Source organism: Melozone crissalis, unplaced genomic scaffold (assembly GCF_028551555.1).
Source record: "Melozone crissalis strain CALT ecotype California unplaced genomic scaffold, PUWL_Pcris_2 ptg000045l_1, whole genome shotgun sequence".
NCBI lineage: Eukaryota > Metazoa > Chordata > Aves > Passeriformes > Passerellidae > Melozone > Melozone crissalis.
This window is the reverse complement of record NW_026535823.1, coordinates 9617222-9642364: the sequence shown is the minus strand read 5'-3', so window position 1 is coordinate 9642364 and position 25143 is coordinate 9617222. Positions and strand designations below refer to the sequence as shown.

General features: G+C 48.9%; 2 protein-coding genes across 2 annotated transcripts in view; one reads left to right on the top strand and one right to left on the bottom strand.

Moving 5' to 3' along the window:
* RGL1 (ral guanine nucleotide dissociation stimulator like 1) overlaps positions 1-8795 on the top strand; it is a 52918-nt gene extending 44123 nt beyond the window's left edge. The window contains exons 10-18 of the mRNA XM_054286106.1: positions 607-696; positions 1844-1930; positions 2152-2184; positions 2866-2987; positions 3371-3460; positions 4660-4843; positions 5479-5844; positions 6894-7008; positions 7486-8795. Coding sequence (XP_054142081.1) covers positions 607-696; positions 1844-1930; positions 2152-2184; positions 2866-2987; positions 3371-3460; positions 4660-4843; positions 5479-5844; positions 6894-7008; positions 7486-7583 — 1185 coding nt within the window. The 3' untranslated portion in view covers positions 7584-8795. The remainder of the gene's footprint in view (positions 1-606; positions 697-1843; positions 1931-2151; positions 2185-2865; positions 2988-3370; positions 3461-4659; positions 4844-5478; positions 5845-6893; positions 7009-7485) is intronic.
* Positions 8796-10424: 1629 nt separating this feature from the next.
* The window catches only part of COLGALT2 (collagen beta(1-O)galactosyltransferase 2), a 46588-nt gene continuing 31869 nt past the window's right edge, over positions 10425-25143 (bottom strand). The window contains exons 4-12 of the mRNA XM_054285729.1: positions 24114-24248; positions 21375-21579; positions 17286-17405; positions 16742-16818; positions 15254-15360; positions 14423-14555; positions 13461-13588; positions 12387-12593; positions 10425-12013 (exon numbers count right to left, since the gene is read on the bottom strand). Coding sequence (XP_054141704.1) covers positions 11737-12013; positions 12387-12593; positions 13461-13588; positions 14423-14555; positions 15254-15360; positions 16742-16818; positions 17286-17405; positions 21375-21579; positions 24114-24248 — 1389 coding nt within the window. The 3' untranslated portion in view covers positions 10425-11736. The remainder of the gene's footprint in view (positions 12014-12386; positions 12594-13460; positions 13589-14422; positions 14556-15253; positions 15361-16741; positions 16819-17285; positions 17406-21374; positions 21580-24113; positions 24249-25143) is intronic.

Here is a 25143-nt window from a genome sequence, read left to right as displayed (position 1 = left end):
CACACAACTCCAACATCCCCTGTGCATCCAGGGAAATAAAGGTTTAAGGAACTGTGGTGAAATATCTCATCCATTCATAGGAAAGCTGGAGCTGTGGGGATGGAAGTCTGTTCCTTTAATTTCCTGCATGGTTTTGCATTAGTCAGTAAACCACAGTCACTGGATGCTGGTGTTGCAGCATAAGAAAAACAACCAAGCATTACAAAGATGGAGATGTTTACTTGTAGCAGGCCTGATGAGGGAATTAACCAGAATTCCTCATGTCAGGAGTGTTGGGATAGAGCATCTGGACACCTCAAGTATGTCTGAGCTTCTCTGATTTGGACTTCCAAGAGATTTTCAGCAGCACTTGGCTTTGGCCAAAGCCATTCTGCAGAAAAATTCCCTCACAGTCATCTTGGGTGATTTTTGTCCAAAATTCCCAATCAGCATCCACGTCCCAGGAAATCAGCATGTACGTAGACACACGTGTGTCTGCACAGCAAGTTTTTTTTTTGCTGGCTTAACTTGTCTGGCTAAATGTACTTACTATTTTGCATGCATGCAGTTTTCAGTTTAACACTTGGATCCTTCATTAATTGCCTTTAATGCTTTATCACCTCACAGGAAGCAACATCCAAATTTGCAAATCTGGACAGCAGTGAGAAAGAAAATCAGAAAAAGTCACAGAAACGACTGCAGCTTCAAAAAAACAAGGTGTGTTTGGGGGTTTTCCTCTCTTTTTTGAATGGTAACATGATTAACCTAATTGGTCAGTTCTACAAGAAGCAAAATCCAGAAAGGTTTTCTCCAGAGTGAGTGGGCAGGAGGGGATTGATGAATATAAACATGTGGTCATCACTTCCAGCTCTCTTTTTCAGTCCTACAAGAAGGAGTTCCATTATCTACTCTTGTTACACTTTAGAGAGAAATGCAATTTCCATGTAGTAAAACGTGTGCTGCTGTAAATACTGGAGTTCTTGTGACAAAGAGAATTAGCTCTGGCAGAGCAGAAGTCTCATTTACTTTCAAAACATGCTGATGAAGCTTCTGACATACCAGCTTGAAAACTGCACAGGCTTCTACAGAGATTGCTTTATAAAATGTGTCTGGGTCCAGCTGCTGGTGAAAATGGTTTTTGTCTCAAAGCTGGCAAAGATTTAAAAGGACAGGGGGAGAGAAATCTGGAATAGAGAGGCAAAAGTGCTGAATATGATTTTTGTCTGTGTAGTTGTTTGACTGGGAAAAATATGGATACTTATGGATGGTAGAAACAAGTGTTTCCTTTGCAAGTGTAGAGCCAGCCTGAATTCTGCAAATGCTGGCAGTCTAGAAGTTTAAAGTGTAACTAATTAACATCAAAATGCAGTGGATGGCTGGGGAAGATGTCACTTCTTGGAGAGAAAAAAAATGGTGGCTTGATTTGACTTCACTACCACAAGGTATAATCACACATCTCTGAGTAAAAATCCAGAGGGATGAAGCAGAATCTGCTCACACAGGCTGGCCAGAACCATTCCCCTGCTCCTCCTGGAGCAGGTGACAGAGGGACCCTGTCCCTGGTCCTCAGTCCTTCTCCCAAAGGCAGGGTTTCCTGGGGACCCATGTTGGGAATCAATGATGGCCATACTGTAATGCAAAACCACTGGTTAATACCTGTGAGAGCGTCCTGGTCTCACTGGAATTGGATTTAAATTCTATATTATCTAATGAAAATGATGTAATGAAAGAAAACATAATTATAGGACTGATGCTTGGTTAAGCAGATTACTTTAATTTCATTTTCTTACACAGGGGTGTTCTGGAATTGTAATTATTCTCATTTTTCAGTCAGTTAATCCAGCATTGCTCTGCTCACTTGCAGGGAGTGATGCAAGGCACGGTCCCTTACCTTGGCACCTTCCTGACTGATCTCATCATGCTTGACACAGCCCTTCAGGACTATGTTGAGGTAATTTGGGGCAATTCTTTGGAACTCTAAATACCCTCCCTGCCTTCCCAACTGAGTTTACATGGTTCTGCATCCTCTCTTTCTGCTCTTAAAATCTGTTTACAAAAAGAAAAGGGAAGCAATATGCAGTGTTATGAACTGGAACTTGTGTGAATTTTTGTGCATTTATCTCAAGGTACAAGTCTGGCTCTTCTCTGATCCCTTCTCTTTCCTTCCAACAGGGTGGCCTGATCAATTTTGAGAAGAGACGAAGGGTAGGTTGAATGTTCTGTGGTTTTTGGTTTATTGATACCCTCTGGGCAAGGGCATTTGTCCTTAGCAGCTGAACCAGACCTAGTGGCAGGAGACCTTTGCTTTCCAGAACACTAAGTTAGTAAATATCCTCCTTCTCCTGCAGGAAACCCTTTGTAGGTGAAAGTCTGCAGAGAGCAAACCAGGTACAGAGGAGGCTGTCAGTCTGTCCCTTTGGCCTGATCCTTGTTGGTCAGAGATAAGTAATGTCCTGTAGGAGTAAAGGTGCTGGGGTTACCTTGGGCTGAGTGAAGTCAGGCCAGATCTCCATCCTTGGGTTGAAAGCAGACCTGGCCTTGGCTGAGATGGAGCCATTTCCTGCCCTGAACTGCTCAATAACCTGCCCTGAACAATCCAGGGTTATTCTGGCAGGGTGTGTATGAGTGCAGTTACAGAAGAGCAGCACACTCTGGTCACATGCCTTAAGGGCAGCATTTTACATTCCTCTGGAGCAAGTGTGAGTGCACATTATGGATCCTAGGGAAAAAAGCCCACTTTATTGTTAGAAAACTGCTTCTTGAAATAGTTACTCAACTGAAACTGAACTTCACATCAAGCTAAGTTTGTCCTGGATCCCTTGTTGTATGAATGAATATAATCTTGTTTTCTAATTAGACTTTCTATGTGATTATTTATTTTCTTAGGAATTTGAAGTCATTGCTCAGATCAAGCTCCTGCAATCTTCATGCAACAGCTATTGCCTGATACCAGACCAAAAATTCATCCAGTGGTTCAGGAGGCAGCGACACTTAACAGAGGAGGAGAGGTGGGTGCTCAGTGCAGCTGGGAAACCTCTGTTCTCACCCCCCACACCTGGACAGGGACATGCAAACACTGGGGAGATTTAAAACCTGTTATTAAGGAGGTGAAATATCCCCTTGGCCCTGGTAAAGTGCAGGGTGGTGCTGCAACCTTCTGTGAGGTGAGAATAACTGAAGGACTGGGATTTCTTGAATATTGCTGCTCTGAGATGTACAACTAAATAACACTGTACAACTAAATGACATTGTACAACTGAATAACATTGTACAGCTAAATAACAGCTAATAAGGAAGGGGGCAGTTTCAAGGAGAATTGTACAACTGAATAACACTGTACTACTAAATGACATTGTCTGCAAATATTCACCTGCTGGCCTCTGCCCTGCAGTTACAAACTCTCCCGTGAGGCTGAGGCAGCTGCTGATACCAACATCCTGTCTCCCAAATCCCAGAAAAGCATGGTGAAGAGGATCAGCACGTGAGTATGATGGGGCAGAGGGCTTTTGGGGTGGGAATAGGGACCTGGATAACTCAAACAAGCAGTGCTCATTTAATCAGCTGCAGAACCTGGCTGGGGATCCACAACTCTGCATTGCTTTAAGGAGAAATGCAGCCTTGTGGCTGAAGGTGTCCCTTTGTGTTGCTGGAAGCAGTCATGAGGATTATTAAAGCTAGAAGAGACTAGAATAAAGAATCCTTCCTATGGTGTCAAAAAAAGAAACCATTTTTAGTGATGGATTATAATTCAGTGCCTGTTGTGTAATAACTTTGCTGAATACAGCAGGAAAACAGAGTAAAGGAGGATGAAGTCTGGTCTATTATTAGTCTAAATTGCTATAGACATGCAAAATTTCCTTACAGGATTTTAATATGAAAATTAAGGTTAGCAAAAAGGCATTGATAGTGGAAACAACCATCTGGAGAAGGAAAAAAAAATAATGAGGACATGGTCCAATCTGGTGTAATACCACAAAGATTCAGACAGGACAGGCCCATGCAGCTGGACATGGGAAACAAGAGGCTAGCAGGAATGCAGGGAAAGCTGCATGGAATAAAGCAGAGCTCAAGGACTGAAGTAAAACTATCTGCACTCTGAATGTGTTTTGCTAATGAATGCTGTAGAAAAGCAGTCAGTGACACCTCTTTAAGGTGTATTAAATCAATAACTGCATGCTGATGCTCCCTACCCCTCCTCTTGGTGGGTCAGACCAGCTTGTTCCCTTTGACACTCCTTTCAAGCCACTTGACCTGCATTTAGAAATGAGTCTTGGAGAGGGAGTGCCTTTAATTTACACTTTGTGATCTCCTTATTGTGAGAACCTGGTACCTGTGGCACCTTAATAGAGGGCAGGAATTGGCAGGGGGGTGAATTTGCCCTTTGAAGCCCCTTTTTCTGCTAAATGAGCCTGAAAATGTGAAGAGATGGAAGGGGAGTGTTGTTCTAGTGGGGCATGAGCTGGTTGTGGCCTTGCAGCTGTGGGCACTCTGGGTCAGGAAGGTGTTGTGTTAGCCTGTAACAAAGCCTCTGGACAAACTATAAACACCACAAAGGAAATGACAACAGGCCACTCCAGAGAGGAAAAAACTCCAGAATGTAAGAGCTGTGAACCAAGGGACAGCTTTGCTCAGCCCAGCTCTCACTTACTGGCTTTTATGCTTTCTTTCTTTCTATCCTAGACTTTTTCTGGGCACTGATGTGTTCACGCCACCCAAAGAACAACCCCTGAAGAGCTCTCCTGCAGGAGGGAGCTCTGGGGAGAGCACGGATTCAGCCAGTGTTTCATCGTGTGAGTTTAACCACTCAGAAACTGAGGATGTGTGTGTCACTCCCGTCTCCAGTCCTGAGGACCCTCTGAAAAAGGTACACCTGGGGCCTCTGCATGCTGCAGGCAGGCCCAAGGCTCTTGACCAAAGCATTGGTTTTAGTGAAATGGAGAGAGAAACGTGTAAAAATGGAAGTAATCCAGTCGGGGCTCTTTCACAGTGTTCTGTGTTGTCCTTCACAGTGGGTTTGTTCTGTCAGGAAGCTTCTGAGCAAGGCAGAGGGAGGGAAAGGCAAACGCTGAGCAGGGGAAGGAAGGGGGCAGTTTCAAGGAGAAGGCAGAGAGGAGGGGGTGTGTGCATTTCCACTTGTGTAAGGGCTCTCACCTGGAGCAGGAGTACCTGGGACACACTCTGCTCCTTCCCAGCCAGTCCCAGTTCCTGGCTGGCTGCCCACAGCCTCAGGCTGTTCCTTGGATCTGCTGCCACCTCCTGGGCTGCTCTTACTGCGAGGCCAGAGCATCCCCAGCAGGACAGAAACTGTCATTAAAATGCTGGAATCAATCAAGTGAAGTTCAGTTCTCAGTTCAGGAGGCAAGGAATGCCCCTGCCAGCAGGCTGGGCAGTGTGTGGGTGACTGAGGTTTTATCTGTGCCTTCTGCATTCTCCCGTTCCTCTGGCACAATGACACAGCCAGGCACACTTTGTGACAGCACTTTCCTTTCTGTTTTGCAGATCTCTGGCTACTCCATATCCTCCTGTTCTCCTGACTCTTCCATGAGCACGCCTTCCTCAGGGGTGTCATCCTTACCCTCATTCCTGCTGGCCTCCAATGACGACAAGAGCTCCGTGGGCTCTGACAAGGGCTATGACTCCGACAAGGGCTCCATCAGCTCTGACAAGGGCTCAGGCTGCAGCAAGGGCTCTGTGTGTGACGCTGGCCCAGGCCTGGACAGTGGCTCCATGCCCTGCAGGGACTCAGGCTCAGTGCTGGGCAGTGCCCCCAGAGCGCTGCCCGTGTACAACCGGCAGAGCGACGGCTCCTGCATCATCCGCGTCAGCATGGACGGGCTCCAGGACAGCATCTACAAGAGCATCCTGGTGAGTGCCACGGCTCTGGGCTCGGCACCTGTGCCCATGGGGGGTGGCTGAACCCAGCACTGCCTTCTGAGAGCCCCCCTGCACTGAGCTGGCTCATCAAACCTGGCTGGAATGGGAAAGTGGCACATGGTGCCACACAGAATGGAGCCTGGTAGGAATGAGATGTTTTAAAACAGCTTTAGGGAAGTTTCTGGTCTGGAAATGGGAGTTTGTGTTTTATCAGAAAGCTCCAGGTGAAGCACTGTGAGCACACTGAGGTTTTGACATAAGCTGGTATGTTTTCCCTTCAGCAGCTTTCCCCAGGAGCTGGTTTCTGGAAACAGGGAGCTGACATGCCCTTTAATTCCACAGCTTTTCCTGGTGAAGAAGGGACAATCTCCCTCCTCTTGCCAGACCAGCAGCCCCAGAATTCAGGCATTTCCCTCTCTGCTTAGTCCACAGACATATCCCAGCAATGCCACTGGTGCTGGAGCATGGGTGACGTGGCTTAGCTCAGCTGGGGGGGGAAACAAAAGCGTGATAGTTCTCAGCATCTTTAGTTCCTGATTTTAATGGCCTCACTTCCCGAAATCCAGCAAGTTGTTCCCTGAGGGCCTGATGGATTTGGCTGCTGGTGAGACTGCAGGAGGCTCTGGAGATGTATCTGCTCCAGATGCACTTGCACAGCACACAGCAAACCCAGCTACAAGGCCAGAAGGCACTGCAGGATGTCCAAGGGAGCACTTAGAGCAGGAGGCTGCAACAGCAGCTGGGGCAGCTCTTCACAGGGGCTTCAGTGGCTGGTGAGAGTGAGGTCTCTCAGAGGGAGCAGACACTGGCATCTACTGCTGTCTCACTAGTACTGTACCTGAGTCAGCTTGAACTAAAAAGCCACCACCTCCAAATGTCAAAAACGCTAAGTTTAGTGTCTGTCAGCACCTGCCCCTTTGTTACTGACCTGTGCTTTCAGTTCTCTGACATCTCTTCCAAGAACAAGCAGTCAGGTTTAGCTAACTACTAAACCACGAGAGTGAATGAGAAGAATCTCTCATTGCACCTTATCTTTGCAGATAACCAACCAAGACAGAATCCCTGATGTCACCCAGCGAGCCTTGCTGAAGCACAACCTGGAGCCTGATGCAGTTGAAGATTATGAGCTCGTGCAGGTCATCTCTGAGGACAAAGGTAGGGAAGCAGAACTCTGCTGCTGCCTGCAAAGTTCTGTTGGATTTCCAAGGGAAGAGTAAAACGGGAAGCATTAGAAATGCTGTTGATGGGTCACAGCTGCCAGTGAGAACCCCCTGGCTGCTCAGGGGTGGTTTCTGTCAGCACAGCCTCCTTCCCACAGGCACAGCCAGCTCCTGCGCTGCCAGGCTGACTCCATGTGTGCCTTGCAGCCATGGGGTGACCACAGGATTTTGGGTGGGGGTGATGTTCTGCCTCCCTGGCACCAGGCCCTTGGATCCCACCCATCTTCAGCCTTCTCTGAGAGTCTGCCAGGGCCTCTGCCAGGCTGAGCATGCTCCCTTTGCCCCTGCTCCCAGTGCTGCTGTGGCAGAACAGGGAGCTGGCCCTGCCCACACTGTCCTGTTGCCCGTCCTGTCTCAGCTTTGCTGCTGCTGTGCCCCTCCCCTCTAACTCTGCTGTGGCCCTGTTGTGCAGAGCTGGTGTTCCCCCGTGATGCCAACGTGTTCTACGGCATGAACAGCCACGTCAACTTCGACTTCATCCTGAGGAAGAGAGCAGAGCTGCTGGGCTGAGGCTGCACCTGCACTGCCCTCCCCGGTCACAGGGAATCTGTCAGTCCCCTGCTGAAAATGTGCAATGGGAGCAATGGGCAGCCCTGGTGCAAAGGCTCCAGGCTGCTGCATTTGTCTTGAGGACACGCCATGAGCCATCTCTGGGAGAAAAGGGTCTCCTTCATGCCAGTATTATACAGAAAAAGATCATCTGAACTTATTTTTATAGAACTGAAGCAAGTTCTGAGTATGTCTGCCTGAACCAGCTGAGAATTTTTTGCACTTGTTCTATACCAGAGAATGACCCATTTTGGATCTTGTTTCCAAAGAACTTTAAAATTAACAAACTGCACTTGCCTTTGCATGAACATCATGAATGGGACAAACACTACTTTGTGTTGGATGGAGGTCTGAATGTCACAACAGGGTGGTTTCCCTTGGACTTGGTTAAGCCATGGACCACAACCTGATGCCTTTTCTGTGCACTCCCCTGTGATGGAAGGATGTCCTCCCAATGTGCAATTCCTCTGCTGGAACTGAAATCTGAACCTCTTCAAAAGCCATAAGTAAGACATTGGATTGTAAGCAGCCCTGGTTTGAGACACATGAAATACACAGAGTATTTCTGGTTCTGCTGGTAGCACTGTGCATCCCTGCACAGATCTAGGAGCTATTATCCAAACAAACAGCTTATAGGATTCTTAAGGATCATTAGTTAAAACAGAGTTTTATCCATGCCTGGGCCTTTTACCCCCAGTTCTGTGGCACTAATTTGCAGCACTGGGCTCAGGTTAAGTTTTACACTACATTTGGATTTACCACTTCTGTTTACAGGTAGGTAAAACAGACCAACTGTAGGTCTGCTCTACATCCAAGAGTCCTATGGCAGGTCCCACAAGCCTGGTGTAGGTCACAGCCTGAACAATTTATGAATTCCAGTTGTTTGTTATAGGGTGACAGAGGGGGGTTGTTACTGAGCCTTAACCTTTGCCCAGAGTTAGGGCAAACTAGAAGTTCAGTTTTCTCTGGTTTTGGGGTCTGTACAGTGCAGTTCCTTGTGTACATAGCATAGCTCCTACTGTATATAGTACTGCTCACTCAGAGGGTGTATGCAGTGTTAAGCTGAAACATAAATGTTCTGGATTTTAAAATTACACTTTGCAAATGTTTATATATGTTATGTTTTTAACTGCTTACCTGTAATCTTTATACGATAAGTATATAAATTGTTTTTCATTAATATTTGCTTGGAATCAGTCAATTTCCTATTATTAGTGCATGTCAGATGTGTAAAAACATCTCACAGCACTTCCCTTGCTGTCACTTTCTTCAGCCTCTCCAAAGGACCAAAGCCCTTCCAGCCCATCAGCCATGCACACAGCAGCCTCTGAGAGACAGGGATATTTTGTGCAATTTCCTGAGGTTTCAGCTTAAAGATTTCCATAACTGGGTAATTAAGATTGCAGACCAGTTTTATGTCTTCTGCATGAAATTATTCTCTTTTGAGCCACTGAATGACTTCTGAGGCCAGATAATAGAAAAGCAGTGCCTTTGAGTGTATCCATTTCTCCCCATTGTGTGTTTTTCCTCCTGCTCTCCCAATCTTTGTTGTGTTTTCCCCTCCCTGCACACAATACCAACATTCAGATTGACAGTTTACTCACTACAGCCCCTTCTGCCATCTCACAAATCACTTCAGCATGAGGGGAGGCTCCTAAAGCTGCCCAAGTCTCACACTCAGTCCCTGAACTACAGCTGCCCTGGCCCCTTAAAGGCCTCTCATGTTACACTAAGGAAGACACAACAAAAAGCACCTGAATCTGATTTTTGAACTACCTCAGGCCACAAAACCCAACACCAGGACCTCACTCCATTTCCTTCAGGATCAATACAATCCATTGGTGAACTTGGAATTTCACATGCCATATTGAGAGCACAACAGCACTTTTCCATCCTTAACGCACAGCAAAGACCAAGCTGGTGGGTTCCAAGCAGTCCCCACTGCAATTAATCATTTTTAGGGTCTGCCACCACAGCCTGCCTTGTGAAGAAGCTGCCAGAAGGCTGGTTCAAAGCTGGTGCTCCTGCTCAGTTCTGAAACCCATTAGCTGAGTTAAAAAAACCAACAAAATTGTGTCAGGGACCTAAGGTCATGTCTAAGGCACATTTGGCCCTTGGTTGTACATGTCAACAAGATAATGAAGAACACTATTGTTTAATTGAGGGAACCTGACCCTTGAAAGAGAACCAATGGATTGGTCCATTGACAGGAGGTTAACCTGTGGAAGGGGAACAATACTCACTGGAGCTGTGGCCAGCATGGAGGGGGTATCATGCATGACTGTGGCCTCATCTCACACTGCCCATGCATGAGATGAGGCTGTAACTGGAAAAATTCCACTCCAGAGGAGGAGAGATCCAAGGCCTGGTGCTGGGGTGGCGGGGTGAAGACTTCCAGTGTCCTTCACACAGGCCATGTGGGCTCATCAAGCAAGAGACCTGCAGAGGAAGCAAGAGGCAATGTGAGGCAGGAATGACCCAGGCTGTGTGTGGGCCCATGGGGCAGCTCCATACTCACCAGGTCATGTGGGCATCTGCTCCCCCATGGACACCAGCAGGAACTTGGCTTCCAGGTGGGAACTGCAGAATCACAACCAGTGACTCCATGGGAGAGGGACACAGCCAGGAATCCCTTGAGCTGGACTTCCACTAACCTCCAGAAACATTCAGGGTCAGCAACCTGGTATAATGGAAGGTGTCCCTGCCCATGGCAGGGGTGGGACTGTGGGACCTTCAGAGGTGCCTTCCACAACCCAAACCCTTCCAGGACTCTCCCACACAATGAAGAACACACAGAGCTGCTCATCTTGCACCAGGTTCTATGTATTATCAGACCGGCTGACAGGTAATAACATGTCTTCTGCAGCAGAAAGCACAACATTGATCAGTAATTATTCAAAACAAACAAAAATTAAAACCAAAACCCCAGCCACACATACTCAATGCACAGATCTGCCAGCAGGTGAGCCCCCAGATAGCAATTCCAGGAGGGAATCCTCCTGCTACCCAGAAGCTTGGGGTCTGTGCCAGTACAGTCCATGATCACCTGGCCTCTCAGAAAGGTTTTTTTTAAAAAAAATAAACACCATATCCTGCTGGCATGTGAGCCAACAGCAAAAACATCAGAACTCATCCAAAACACAGAAAAGTTCACTCCTCACATGAAAAAATATCCAGGCAAGTCGCCCTTCCGTCCTGTGACACACAATTCTATCGGGCTGTTGAGAGAGTAACATTGCTGTAGGTTCTTTTGGTTTTAGAAGGAGAGTTTGTAACCTAACTTCTTACATTTTAAGTTCCCAAAACTTCTACACTTGCTTTTATGGCCTGAAAAAAACAGGCCTGCCAATAGATTGTGGGGTTTTGTTTTCCTGAAGGACTAAGTTGAGGCAGGGGTGAAGCAGGATGTGACATGGACCAGCTCTGCCTGCATTCCCTTCAGGCAATGCAGAGATAAATAAATCCAGCTACCTCCACTTGCATGGCTTCCATGACTTCAGACATTCCAAGACATCTGTTCTGGATCCAGAGGCCTGTATAGATGGGATGCAGCAAGATTAAAAATGAGCTGATGGGAAGCCAGCACTGGTTTTGGTACAGGAGTGTGACGGGGAGAGGACATGACAGAGGAGCACTGCTCTCCTGCACTGAACACTTTGGGGAAACATCTTGATTCTGATAGGGATCCCTTTGGAAAACAAACCCTAATCCCCCAGATGCTCAGCAAACAGGGTGGTAAAAGCCTACGGACCTACAAGGAGTAACAGTGAGGGAGCAGCCCAGGTACAGCCATTCCGAAAGGCACTGACATTTGTACACCTCTATATATTAATCTTTATAAATACAGTGTTCTACACGAGGAGCTGTGGAACCACGTCATTCCAGGCTGGTTTTCTTCTAACAAAAGCTTGCCAGGGCTTTTGCTTGGATCTGGAACGCTTGTTCTGCTTCCTCCTTGGTGTCCCACCCTGTCCTCGGCGGCCTGGGCACGTGTCCGGCCCTTGGGAGAGGTGGGAAGGAGACCACATGAAGAGCTGCTCTACAACTTTCAAGGGTGAAAAGCTAAAGTGTGAGGCAGGTTCAGCTGTCAGTAGAGTCCTGGGGAGGTGGGCAGTCATAGCTCGTCCCTGGCTGACGGCGTGTCCAGGGAGGGCTGGGAGGGCAGCGCGTCCTTGTTCTGGGCGTCGCTGTGGATCTTGCCCTGCTGCCGGGACTTCCAGGAGTGCGTTCTGTCCCAGTCTGTGGACAGGGTCTCGTTGTCCCAGATGGTGGAGGTCTCCGTGTCGCTGAGGTAGCCCGGCTGCCCCGTGTAGTGCGTGGGGTAAACAAGCAGGGGTTCTGCTGAGAAGGCCTTCAAGTCCCTGGGCTCGTAGTACTCCATGTACTTTGTGCTGCGAGGGAGAGAAACGCCGTCAGAAACAGAGGAACCTCACTGGTGCCAAGCTTGTCCCTGGGAGACATGGCCAGTGCAGAGAGCAGACTGGTCTGGGAGTGGGGAGAGGTGCTGGGGTACAGCCAGAACCACGTCCTTACAACCACACACACCTGTACAACCAAAGCTCCCAGAGACAGACACGTGCCTCAGACAAGCAGCCCACAAGCCCTGCCCCAGGCATTCCACTCTGTCACCTCCTCTGACCTGTGCCAGGAGGACAAAACCAAGCACCACAAGGAGTCCCCACCAACCAGGCTACCAACAAGACCTGGTTTAAGATCAGTCAGCGAGACCCAGCCCATATCCCCCCGAGCCACAGAGGGACTTACACAGGGTGCTTGTTGTACATGATGGGCAGGAATTCATCCACGGGCAGCATCTTGCTGAAGGGCTCAGCCCCAATGAGCTTCTGAGCCCCATGGAAGGAGATGGCATAGCCCAGGGTCCAGTAGGAGTAATCAGCCTCCACCAGGTTCCGGACATTGGGAACGGCTCTCTCGGGCTCCTGCACCTGCATCCTTTTCCGGCCAATGTAGCTGCAGGGGTCAGAAGATCAAGGAGATGGGACCAAAGTGAATACATAGTGTCACAGACACGTTTTATGAAAAATCCTTTCCTTAGGATTTTTCCTCCTGAGAATCTGACAGGCCTCAGGAACAAAATGTACACACAATGGTTATCTGCTGCTGTGGAATGCAACAGGTGCATCTGTGATTGGTCTCATGTGGTTGTTTCTGATTAATGGCCAACCACAGTCAGCTGGCTCGGACTCTCTGTCTGAGACACAAGCCTTTGTTATCATTCCTTCTTTTTCTATTCTTAGCTAGCCTTTTGATGAAATCCTTTCTTCTATTCTTTTAGTATAGTTTTAATATAACATAAATCATAAAATAATAAATCAAGCCTTCTGAAACATGGGGTCAGATCCTCATCTTTTCCCTCATCCTAAGACCCCTGCGAACACCACCACACCACAGCAATCAGGACATGACTGTGCCAGCCTGGCCAGGGCAAAGGGTCAATCCCAGAATAATCCCTGACCCAGCTCACAGATTTCCATCCTGCACCACTATCCAAGCCCTGACCCAGTGCGTGGGACAGCTGTGAGAGGCTTCCTAAGGGAGCTAAGACGACACAGTCTGAGGCTCAGGACTGAGCTGTGCTGGTTCCTCTGTCAGCATCTCCAACACAGCTGAGTCAAACAACATTGTCCACACCACGGGCAGGGATGGTGCCCTGGCAACAGCAGCTCCAGAGGGTGGATCTGCCGTGGTGGGAAGAGCTACCAAGAACACTGTGCCACCATCCCCTGCCCTGCAGCATCAACCTGCACCTCTGCCACGCCCCTGCAGTGCTGCCAACCTCCCCAGGTGCCCAGGACCTCCCAGAGTAGCAGAACTTACATCAGCTCCCAGTCTAACTGGGCTTGCTCAATGTCATCCATCAGCTTCATGAGCTTCCTCTTGAACTGGTGCTCGAAGCGCACATCGTCCTCAATGACCAGGGTCTTCTCCAGGCCCCTGCTCACCACCTGAAACATGAGGGCTCCAGCGTGAGCTCAGTGGCCCCCACGGGTGCCCTGCTGTCACTGGGGCCACCCTGACCTGCCACTGCCTCCCAGACCATGCAAGCAGGGAGCTGGAGAACCACTCTGTGACATATATATTATATGCTGAGCCAGTGGAACTTGCTCCTGCTCAGATGGAGAATAAGGGGAAAAAACCAGGAGTGTTTCTTTAACCTCATTTGCTTTTTAAAACGTTCTTGCCTTTCTTCTAAGCAAGCCTGCCCCAAGTAGGATATTGGATGGACTGCAGAAACAGTCATGAAAATGTTCTGATAAAAATCACTTGGAGCTGAGGGAAATGAATCACAGAACTCCAGAATGGTTTGGGTTGGAAGGGACCTTAAAGCCAATCCAGATCCACCCTGCTGCCATGGGCAAGGACACCTTCCACTGTCCCAGGTCGCCCCAAGCACCATCCAACCTGGCCTTGGACACTGCCAGGGATGGGAAGCCACAGCTTCTCTGGGATCCCTGTGCCATGGCCTCAGCACCCTCAGAGGGAAGAACTTTTTCCCAATATCCCATCTAACCTGCCCTCTGGCAGTGGGAAGCCATTCTCCCTTGTCCTGTCCCTCCATCCCTTATCCCAAGTCCCTCTCCAGCTCTCTTAGAGTCCCTTTACATACTGGGAAAGGAAAGGAGAGGTGGGAAAGGTGAAAACTGCATTCAAGAAAAGCCCTGCAATCCAAGGAAATCACTCCTATGGAAACACTTCCAGACACCTGGGCTGGATCCAATGCCCTGCACCAGGACACAGCACCTTCCTGCAGGACCCTCAAGGCCCCCCAAAGCCCTCACCTCCTTCCAGATGTAGTAGTGGCTCAGGAAGCAGCCGATCTCTCCTCTGGTCAGAGGCCTGGAGGAGTAGGGGTCCCGGTACCCCGGCAGCATTTCGATGCTGAGAGCTTTCAGCTGACTCGTGTTCAGTGCTCTGGGAAACACAAAGTATTTATCACCATTGCCAAACAGTAAGTCACTTCAAGCCAGACACAGGCACAGCATGGGGAATGCTGCTGATGGTCAGGGAAAAGGCATACCTTGAGAAATTCCTACACTTGTTTTGCTCAAAAACACAAAGGAAAATGAACTTCTTGATTTACATCTCTTAGTCAAGCTGATAAATTGTATCCTTAACTCTGCCAAAGACTTTTCATGGGACCATCAATTACCTTTAACTCTGCCAAAAACTTCCTGTGGGACAATCCTCTTGCCAGGTGCTTGGCTTTGATTAACTTTCTGAGGCTTTGATAGGATCCCAAGTCTCCAAGACCACTAGATGGTACGTGGGCTCCTTTTTCCTTCAGGCCTTTTTGCAACTCACAGACTCAAAATTTCTGCCTTGATTACTGATTATTAAAAGGTCTTAATATACCTTAGAATCACAGAATTATTATTAATATTGGAAAAGCCCTCTAATATCCTCAAATCCAGAGACTGACTAATGGCAAAGGAGGAAAGAACAGAGCAGAATTGTCCCAGACAGAGGGTCAGGGAGATCCGAGTGGTGCTCAGCTCCCCTTGCAGCCAACCCTGCCCTGCTTGGAGTAGGTCAGGGCACCCAAGGAGATGCTGTGAAGCAGTAAAGCACATCCCACTCTGAAAACATCCTCAAGCCCAACCAAAACTCACTTTCCATCCACAGCCTCCACTACCTTCACTGCAATCTCCTGCTCGTAGAGCGTCCGCAGCATCCGATCCCGCCGGTCCTTGCGGCGCTTCAGGTTGATCATGAAAATCTGGGGGGAACAGAAAGACACCAGGACATCACACTCCCAGCTGGGAGGGAGGGAGAAGGGAAGTCCTGATCCAGCCCTCTCCAGCAGCCCCACTGGAAAAGCAAGTCTTGTGAAAATACCACGTGTGTGTTTGCTCCAGGTTGACTAGAATTTGTCAAAAAGCTGAGCTTGGTTTTGAGTTGGAAGTGTAGAGGTTTTTTCTCTAACAACTACTTTTTATGGATGCTCACAGAGGAAACTTGCTCTTTCAGGATAAAGAAAATGAGGAGAGAGCAGTTAGAGCCAAGTCTGTAATTTCCAAAGACACAGGATGTTTAGGTTTGTATCAAACAGAGTGACATGACCATCTGCAGCATCAATCCTAGGGGAACACTGCCACTGCCTGGATTTAGGATTATCAGCAGGGCCACCATCCAAGAACAAGGCCATGGTAAAGACAGGATTTTTGTGATTACTTCTGGGACAGAAAACCCACTGTGATCCCTGCCAGAGCAGAGAGCCAAGGCTGAGAACAGAGATGTCTGGGCAGGGCTGTATACAAAGCCTTGAGGAGACTGGTGGAGGGCTGAGGACTGAAGCCCTCACTGCAGGTAACCCTCAGGGACTCAGGGATATTCTTCAGTCCCTGGCAGGCTGGTACAAGCACAGCCTTGTAGCCCATGGAGCAAATCCTCATCCCAGTAAGAAGCAGAATGAATTTCAGCTCAGTACAAATGAAAGAATAATAAACTGGATAAACACAGCACAGCCACAAAGGACAACATGGAAAAAAACTGTTCCAGCTGTGCCTTAAACACAGACACACAGCTGGGTTGGGTTCAGCCTCAGGAGCCCCACAGACAGATGGAGCAGGGCACACCAAGAAGACAAAGGCTACCCTGATCCCCTCAGCTCCCTCAGTCCCAGAGCCACCCTGCAGCTGCACACACAGGGGCTGCTGGCTCTGGGAATAACACAGACACCAGGCAAGCAGAGCCTGGCACGTCCCTCTCCAGCTCTCTCCCACGGTTTGCATCCCTGGGGGTGTCCAAGGTGGGCCAGAACTCAGCTGTGAGCCTGCATCCCCCACCTGCTCTCAGCTCTCCAGGGTCTCTCTCAGGTGAGAGAAATCCTTCCCTCCTGCCACTGGAGAGCTGGAGAGCTTCACCAAAGGCCCAATTACTGTCACAGATGGAAGGGAGGCCAAGCCTGCTCTGCAGAGTCAGATGTAGAGCAAACAGCACAAGAACAGAGGAGTTAACTTGTTTTTCAGCCTCACTTCTGCCTTCTCTTCCTGGTTGGATTGAACCAGAGTCATGGCATGGTTTATGTTGGAAGGGACATTAAGGATCAGGTGATGAGTGAGTAGACAAGACAATAAAGAGCAGAGCAGGCTCCTTACTTCATCAAAGCCCATCTTGTCAGGGTGCTTCGGGGGCACAGAGATGTACTGAGAGGGCTCCACGGGAGGGCGATCGACTGAAAGAGAGGAGAGACCCCCGAGTCACCCCCGAGCACTCCCTGCAGTGGACATGACCTGTCTGAAGGTGTCTCCCTCCCTCCCTCCCTCCAGGGATCCCGGGATGAGGAGCCACGGCAGAATGGGAACAGCAGGAAGCACCACATGGCACAGCCAGAGCCAGCAGCCATGTGCCAGACAGACAGCAGGAATAAAACACGGACATGCCGCACCCTTTTCCACATGAAGGATGCATTTGATCTAGGGAAGTTGAGGGATTTTGTGGATGGGGTTGACCTGACCATGAAGCAATTACATCTCTAGGTAGAGAAGTTGTGGAAATTTTCGAAAGCTGTGTATCAAAACAAGATTAGAGAGGACAGGTTGGGATGCAGACTTGCAAGAGAATGAGAGTTGGGCTGCTGGCAGGAGAGCTCTGCAGGCATTAACCTGGGGGGTCCATCATGGCAAGGGCACAGCAACTCACTCATGGCCTCGATCAGGGTGTGCACAAAATTCTCAGCTTCCTCCTGCAGCGACTGCTGCGGCTTCAGGGGCATGGGAAGGAACCCGTAGTGCTCACGGTTGCAGATGAACATCTGGACTCCTGGGGATCACAGAGAAGCAGAAATCAGCCCTGCTACCAGGGCACTGCACTGCCACAAACACACTTGTGCCAGGAGCTCAGTCCCAGACAGTTCTGCTTCATAAGCAAACAAGTCAGAATCATTCCAGTTCCACTTTCTGTTTTGCCTGGCTGGCAGCAAGTGGCCTCTCCCATAAAACCAATCCCCACTGGCTGCCTAACCAACCCTCCAAGGGCCTGGGCTGACAGGGGCTGTGGCTTCCCACTGAAACAGAGTGGGTTTAGATTGGATATTGGGAAGGAACTGTTCCCTGTGAGGGTGGGCAGGCCCTGGCACAGGGTGCCCAGAGAAGCTGTGGCTGCCCCTGGATCCCTGGCAGTGCCCAATGCCAGGTTGGACGGGGCTTGGAGCACCCTGGGACAGTGGAATGTGTCCCTGAAACGAGATGATCTTTAAGGTCCCTTCTAACTCAACCCATTCTGTTCTTTATCACTGCTTCCTTTTGCTTTGGCTAGGAACTAAAGGTGATACATTTTCACCTGTGCTGGCAAAAGGCTTCAAGGAATACATATAACAACAACCAAGTCACCACCAAACACAGTCCTTTCCTCTCCAGAACTAATTTTTACTGTGGCCTGAAGATGAAAGGAAAATCCCAGAGTGAGACACCAGTGAGGAGAACAGATGTGACAACATTAACACCCTTGTACTCAAAAGCTTTTGCAACTGCTTGTTGAAGGTGGGAAACAGAGAGAAGGTGCAAAGCCTGTCCTTGGAGTGGATGCATTTGCAGAGCACAGCCTCACCCAGTGGGAACATTCCAGCATCAGCAGAACACTTTTCCCTCTGAGATGACAAGGATTTGCTCACTGGCTGTAACTCTGCCTTTCACATCAGGCAACATGCTCAAAGGCCACATCCAGAGAAGCCAAGGGAAGGATTTCCGTTGTTTTTCATTGAGTTCTGGTAAGGTCCTTTATTAATTAACCCAAATCAAGGCTGCTAGAACCCGAGCAACCGGCCAAAAACTGCCTTTGTCTTTCTTTTTTTAATTCTTTTTAATGAAACAAGCTTAACCAGCCCCCTCCCTCGAGGAAATAAATGAAAAGCAGACACTACCTGGTGAGCTGATGCTTTCATCTCTTAGTGCCCCTAATCCATGGTATTTTTAGCAGAGTGGAACTGTTGGCACTAATGACTTTGGTGTTTCTCTCATTTTAAGTTCTACAAGTAAATTGCTGGCTATGCTCCTTGCCAAAACACATTCAGCTGTCAGCTGCAATTTAGGTAAATGGCACAATAAAAAACTATTACCTGCAGACATGAATGGATTTGGCACTGATCTAATCAACTAATCTTATCTGGCTCACTGATCTCTGCTCTTATCTTCCGCTGCCTTGAACATAATCTGCACAGATTCACACCAGTGTTCCTGCTCTGTCTGGGATTAAATGCACTTGAAAATGGTAAAGCTCCCATAAAGGAGGGAAGCTCACTCTCCAGCTCTGTTTTTATAACAAAATTAAATGTTTGCTACAAGGGATAGAAAAACTGCAGGTGTTTGTATTATTCTTCTTAATGGGCTTTAAAGGCAGTGTCCAGGATTTACAGTCACAGCCTAAAACCACAGCTACAGTTAAGGAACCAAAATTGTCCCCACTTCCCTGTGACCAGACATTCCTGCTGGCTGGATCAAGGGCTTCAGAGACCCAGCCTAAAAGGCAGCTCAGGAGATCATGGAATTATGGAATGGTTTGGGTTGGAAGGGACCTTAAAGCCCATCCAGTGCCACCCCTGCCATGGGCAGAGACAGCTTCCATTGTCCCAGGCTGCTCCAAGCTCTGTCCAGCCTGGCCTTGGACACTTCCAGGGATCCAGGGGCAGCCACAGCTTCTCTGGGCACCCTGTGCCAGGGCCTGCCCACCCTCACAGAGAACAATTCCTTCCCAATATCCCATCTGACCCTGCCCTCTGGCAGTGGGAAGCCATTCCCCTTGTCCAAGTCCCTCTCCAGCTCTCTTAGAGGCTCCTTTAGGCACTGGAAGGGTCTCTAAGGTCACACCTGAGCCTCCTTTTCCCCAGGCTGACCTGGCTGAAAGCTCTCCTGTGAGTGCAAGGGGCTCTGCAGAGTGCAGTGCTGGCAGTAACCCCCCGACTCAGCTCTGCTCAGATGCAGCACTCCCACACAGGCCACGTCCTCTCCCAGAGGTGGGATGCTCTTTGGAGCACCACAGAACAGCTGCTTCCAGCAGCACATTGCCTGTTGGGAATTGATGATTTTTAAAGCACAGCTTTTGGCCTGGACAAAAGCCAGTATCATTTCTGACTTGAGGGAAAGTAAGTGAAATTACTCCAAAAAGAAATTTCCCTCAAAGCACACACATTTTTCACATTTCTAAACTTGGATGTCATCCTTTTATCCTGGGTGACAAGACTGAGCTCAGGACACAAGTGAACAATCTGAGCAGAGGAACAGGCCAGACAGCTGGAGCAAAGCCTTCCATGTCATGGGTCAGTCCTGGAAAAAGCTGGTGTTGTAGGGCAGAAGGAAAAAATGATGGGTTTGAATCCCTGAAATATTTCTGAAGCAGCTGGAGCTAATGCAGTTACCACAGGGGCTGGAGGCTGCGCTTCTGGGAGAGCTGTCAGAGGGAAGGAGTGGAGGGGTAGATTTTAGGCAGCCTGCTTTGCTCTCCAAACTTAAACCTCAACTCTCCTCTAGGGCCAAGAGGTGGCACTTGGGGACAGTGATGGGTTTGGCAGTGCTGGGGAAACACTGAACTGAATGGCCTGGGGGTCTCTCTGCTTCTGCACTCATGGCCTGACTCTGAAAGTCAGGACCCTGAAGCTGCTCTGCAGTTCACTCCTCACCTCTGCCTCCCAAGGGCTCCAATCTCAGCTCTTGCTGCCTCTCCTCCACCATTCATCTTATCTGACACTCCTCATCCTCTCACAGCTGGTTCTGAGAACGCCCTGCTCACCCTGCCAAGACAACAACATCATTTCTGGTGTTGCCAACCAGACCCAGCTCTACAAGGGAAGCTACAGGCAGCTGGTGGCTGCTGTGCTGCTCTGGGATCAGTGGGAAGGGAGGCTCAGCCTGCAGAACAACAACAACAACAGCAGCCACCCTTCTTCCCTTGGCTTTCTCCCTGCCTGCCTGCTCCCAAGAGCCTTCCTGCTCCCCTTAACTTTCCATCTTCTGCAGAGGACAGGGAGCACCAACTGCACATCACTCAGAGGATTCATGAATAACTTCTCCTTGATAATTCACCCCACCAAACCACTCACTTCTGAACAGAAGGCACTCATGGTGCTGCTGAGGTTTCACCAATCCCTTTTTCCTTTTAATGCCCCAAACTTTTCCCTTTTCAATGCAGCAGGCAAGGAAAAACACAGATGGCCACTGCAGTCCTGGGAGCCCCCTTCAGCTCTGACACTGCTACACACAGGTCTGGCAGCCTGGACAGCTGGAGACAGAACATTCCCAAGAGCCACTCTCCAGAAATAAATGGGACTAAACACCCTCATCACAAGCACGAACAGCAGCAGCACAAGGTACTTCAGAGACAGTGATGTCTCAGCAACACCTGGAGCTCTCCTAAAACATCAACAGCCAGAGATTTCCTCTCCCTGGAAGTACCCAAGGCCAGGTTGGATGGGGTTTGGAGCCACCAGGTCTGGTGAAAGGTGTCTGTGCCCATGGCAGGGTGTGGAATGAGATGAGCTGTAAGGTCCCTCCTAACCTGAACTGTTCTAGGATTCCATGGTTTAAGAAGAGCCCCCACACCCTCTGAAACCAGCAGCAATCCAAAACTGCCTTTCCAGTCACCTGCTGCTGGTTACCCCTGAGCAGATCCCAGAGAAGAAGGGGAGCAGGGTCTGAACTCCCCATGGAAGCCCACTCAGGACTCTGGGGCTGTGAGGCTGCAGTGGAGGCCTGTGTGTCTCTAGGAGGGAGCCCTCCTCAGGAGGGGCCCTGGACACACCTGCCTGGCGGCTGGAGAAGGCAAAGACCATGATGTCATCGAAGCTCCAGGTGTAGTCCTGGTGTGGGGGGTAGAAGGCCAGCTTGGCAGAGGCCTCCTTCCTCAGGTCAATGAGGAACGTGGAATGCACCATGGGGACAGCAAAGCAGCCCATCCTCTTCCACTCCCGGATCAGGGGGTACTCCAGGGTCCTCTTGTAGTAGCCCTGAAACCACAAAGAGGGGCTGTTGGCACAAGAGGTTCCTGTTTAAAAGCTGTTCCTTACCAAGAGCTCACACCCTAAGCTCTCCAGCAGAGGTTCACCAGGGCTCAACTCTCAGCTTTTTCAGTGTCTCCCATTTGGAAATGGCTCAGTCAAGTATTTAGAAACAGTCTTCTTCCTAAAAGTTAAAAATTGTCCTTCTCCCTACTTTACAGAAGCTCTTGGAGAGCCCAACCTTTCCACTGTAAAATTCCCCTGCAATGGAGCTCCAAACCTCAGATGATTTTCTCCTGGTTCTTCAAAATTCTTTTTGCATTTAGCCTGATCCTGGAAGCTGCAGAGCATCCATGATATCTTCCACACTCAACAGGCACAAAGTCCATTCAGTATCCCAGAGAGTAGGGCCTGCAAATTAATTCTATCCATAAATTCTATCCTATCCATGACTTTAAAAAGAAAAATTTGTTGTCACTGCAGTGAAGACAACATCTCAGTCTCCATCAGCTGTGTAAGAATCCCTGCTTCCTCCACCCTGGGGCAAGCAGGTTTGGTACTCACTCCTGACTCTGCCTGGGGAGGCACTTCAGTCACTCCTGGGTAATTCCCTGTACCAGGAGCTCTGCCACACTTCAGCACTCTGGGTGCAACACCCACAGTGTGTGTGGCTCATGTGGACATAAATACACTGAATTCCTCCAGGAAGAAAACCCCAGAGCATCAAACTGACATCTGGATGGTTGAATCCAGAGCAGATTCTGGGCTTTACAGAAACAACGAGTCACTAAAAGAGGTTAAAGCTCCATTTATGCTCAATTTTCCATGAGCATTCAGGCACTGGCTAGCAAAAGCCAGCAGAACTGCTCTGCCCTGGGCTGTGTGGGGCCATGGTGTGGTGCAATGTGCCTGGTTATGGATCTGCCATCTCCCTCTGCCTTTCGGGGGCACTGTGACCATGCTGTGAGGATGGGATATCCCAAGCACAGCCATCCTGAGTGCCACAGGAAGGAGCAGGTGGGAGGAGATGTGACTGGCATTCCCACCAAAGGAAGGGTTAACACACCCACCCTTTAACCTGAGAATGCCCACAAGAGATGCTGGACACACATCTTTCCTCCTCCTCCTCACCCTGGGTTTTTGGGGCTGTCCTTGCTCATAAACCACGTGGGCAAGGAGGGCTCCAACTCCCCCACACTGCTGCCTGTCCCCAGATTTGCTCCATGACAGATAAATGCCAGCCTGTCTGGGACTGGGCTTGGCTCAGTGGCCCTGTGCTGGGGATGGATGTGTTTCAGGATATGCTCCAGCTGTGATTCCCTCCCCAAGCCCCCTGGGAGAGCAAGGCTGAGCACACACAGCCCTGGGACCACATGCAGAAACAGGAGAAAAGGAAAAATAAAGGGAGAACTTTCCTCTTCACTCCAGCAGGATTTTTTTTTTAACCAGATTTTGCAAGATGCTTTTGCTGGTTTTCCTCTCCCCTTTTCTCAGTTAGTGCTGGTAATGGTGGAAACTTCCTGCTGGAGAGGTAGGGCTGGTGCACATGGGCAGAGATCCACTCCAGCCTGGAAGCAGGGCTGATGTACCCCTGAAAAACCTTGGCTGACTCTGGACTTAGCCTTAAAAACTTAAAAGCACAACCAATACCTTTGCTATGAAGTTTACATCTCCATTTTCAAACAAAGCAAACAAACCCAAGTGAAACAAACAAACACACCTCATCACACCCCCTTTCTTATCTCTCTATTTACTTCCCAAGAATTTGGAATGTTCAGGACCTTTTCCTGCTATTTTTATCCAATTACTTGGTCTGAACTGTGGAACTCCTTGCCAGAAGATGGTGTGGGTGCCAAAAAAGAGATTCAGACAGGGATTTCTGTAGAATAAAAAAGAATCACTGAGAGCTCTAAAGACAAATATATTCCTCAAAAACCCAGAAGGGGATTGCCAGAGGAAAGAAAAGTATTTTGGAGAAGTAACACTCACTTTTTTCCCCTATTCCTATACTATTCCCTAGACATCTGCAGATGAGCCTGTGCTCTGACCCAATGCAGTTATGTGGATCAGAAGTAACATTGAAAGGGAATATTGAAAAGGCAACATGAAACTCTAATTTTTAGGCTCAGCACCAGTACCTGTTACATGCACACTTCAGCACACACATTCCCTACAAGGCAAAGGATGTTGCCCCACTTAAAAATCTTGTTCATAGATGAGAAAGATAACTTAGACACAATGGAGGTCTGTGGAAAGAAAAGCAAATTCCTCTTGGATTAGCATCACTATACAAAAAAACTGGCCTAAAATTATGTCCCAAGGGTTTTAAGGCCATTACAGAAACATGGAACCGCCTTAAAAAAATTCTGTTTATCAGTGGGGTTTGTGTGGGATCCCACCATGTGTTAACACCACCTCAGAGCTACAGCAGCAGATGGGGAAGCCCAGAGAAGAGGAAGGATGGCTGCTGCTCCAGAGACAGGGCAGGAGCCCCTGGAGGACCCCAGTCACACAGCCCCAGCACTGTTCTCAGGGTCACCTGCCTGGGGAGTGATGCCACACCAGAAGTTGGAGTAGAGCGAGCGGGACTCGAGCATCGGCGCCACCAGGGTCTTGTTCTCTGCTATCAGCAGGTTCAGGGTCTCTGGGTTGGTCAGTAAATTATCTGCATCAATAAACTAGAGAAAGAAGAGGAAAAAAAACCTGTTAACAGATGAAACAATATGAATCCCTTGATGCTTTCTTGGGAGTGAGGCAGCCAGAGGCACATGAGCAGCGCTGGTGTGGGCACAGGCCCAGGGCAGTGCCTGTCCCCTGTGCTGCCACTGCTGGGGTGTCACCGTGATATTTTATGAAAAATCCCTTTGCCAAGATTTTTTTTTTTGGGAAGCTGGGAAGCTTCAACTTCTCCCTGTTTTGCTGCTTTAAAATATAATTTAAAAAATTATTTACCCAACATGTGAATTGCTTTTAATTAATGGCCAAACACAGCCAGCTGTGTCAGACTGTCTGAGTCTGTCACAGGTTTTTATTATTCATTCTTGTCTAGCCTTCTGATATCTCCTTTCTCTTTCTTTAGTATAGTTTTAGAATACAATACAATACAATACAATATCAACCTTCTGAAAACTTAAGAGTGAAATTCTCATCTCTCACTTCATCCTAAAAACCCAACAACACCACAACACTAGGGCACCTCTGGCCTCTCACAATGAGGGGCTGGAGCATGTCAAGGGAACGGGGCTGGGGAAGGGTCAGGAGCACCAGGAGGGGCTGAGGGAGCTGGAAAGGGGCTCAGCCTGGAGAAAAGGAGGCTCAGGGGGGACCTTGTGGCTCTGCACAACTCCTGACAGGAAGGGACAGCTGAAGGGGGTCAGGGTCTGCTCCCAGGGAAGTTTAGATTGGATATTAGGAAAAATTCCTTCTAAAAGAATGGCCAGGCATTGAAATAGGCTGTCCAGGCCAGGGGTGAAGTCACCATCCCTGGAAGTGTTGAAAAATGTGTGCACCTGGGAATGTGGCTTAATGGTGAATATGGCAGGTCAACAGCTGGACTTACAGATCTCAGGCCTT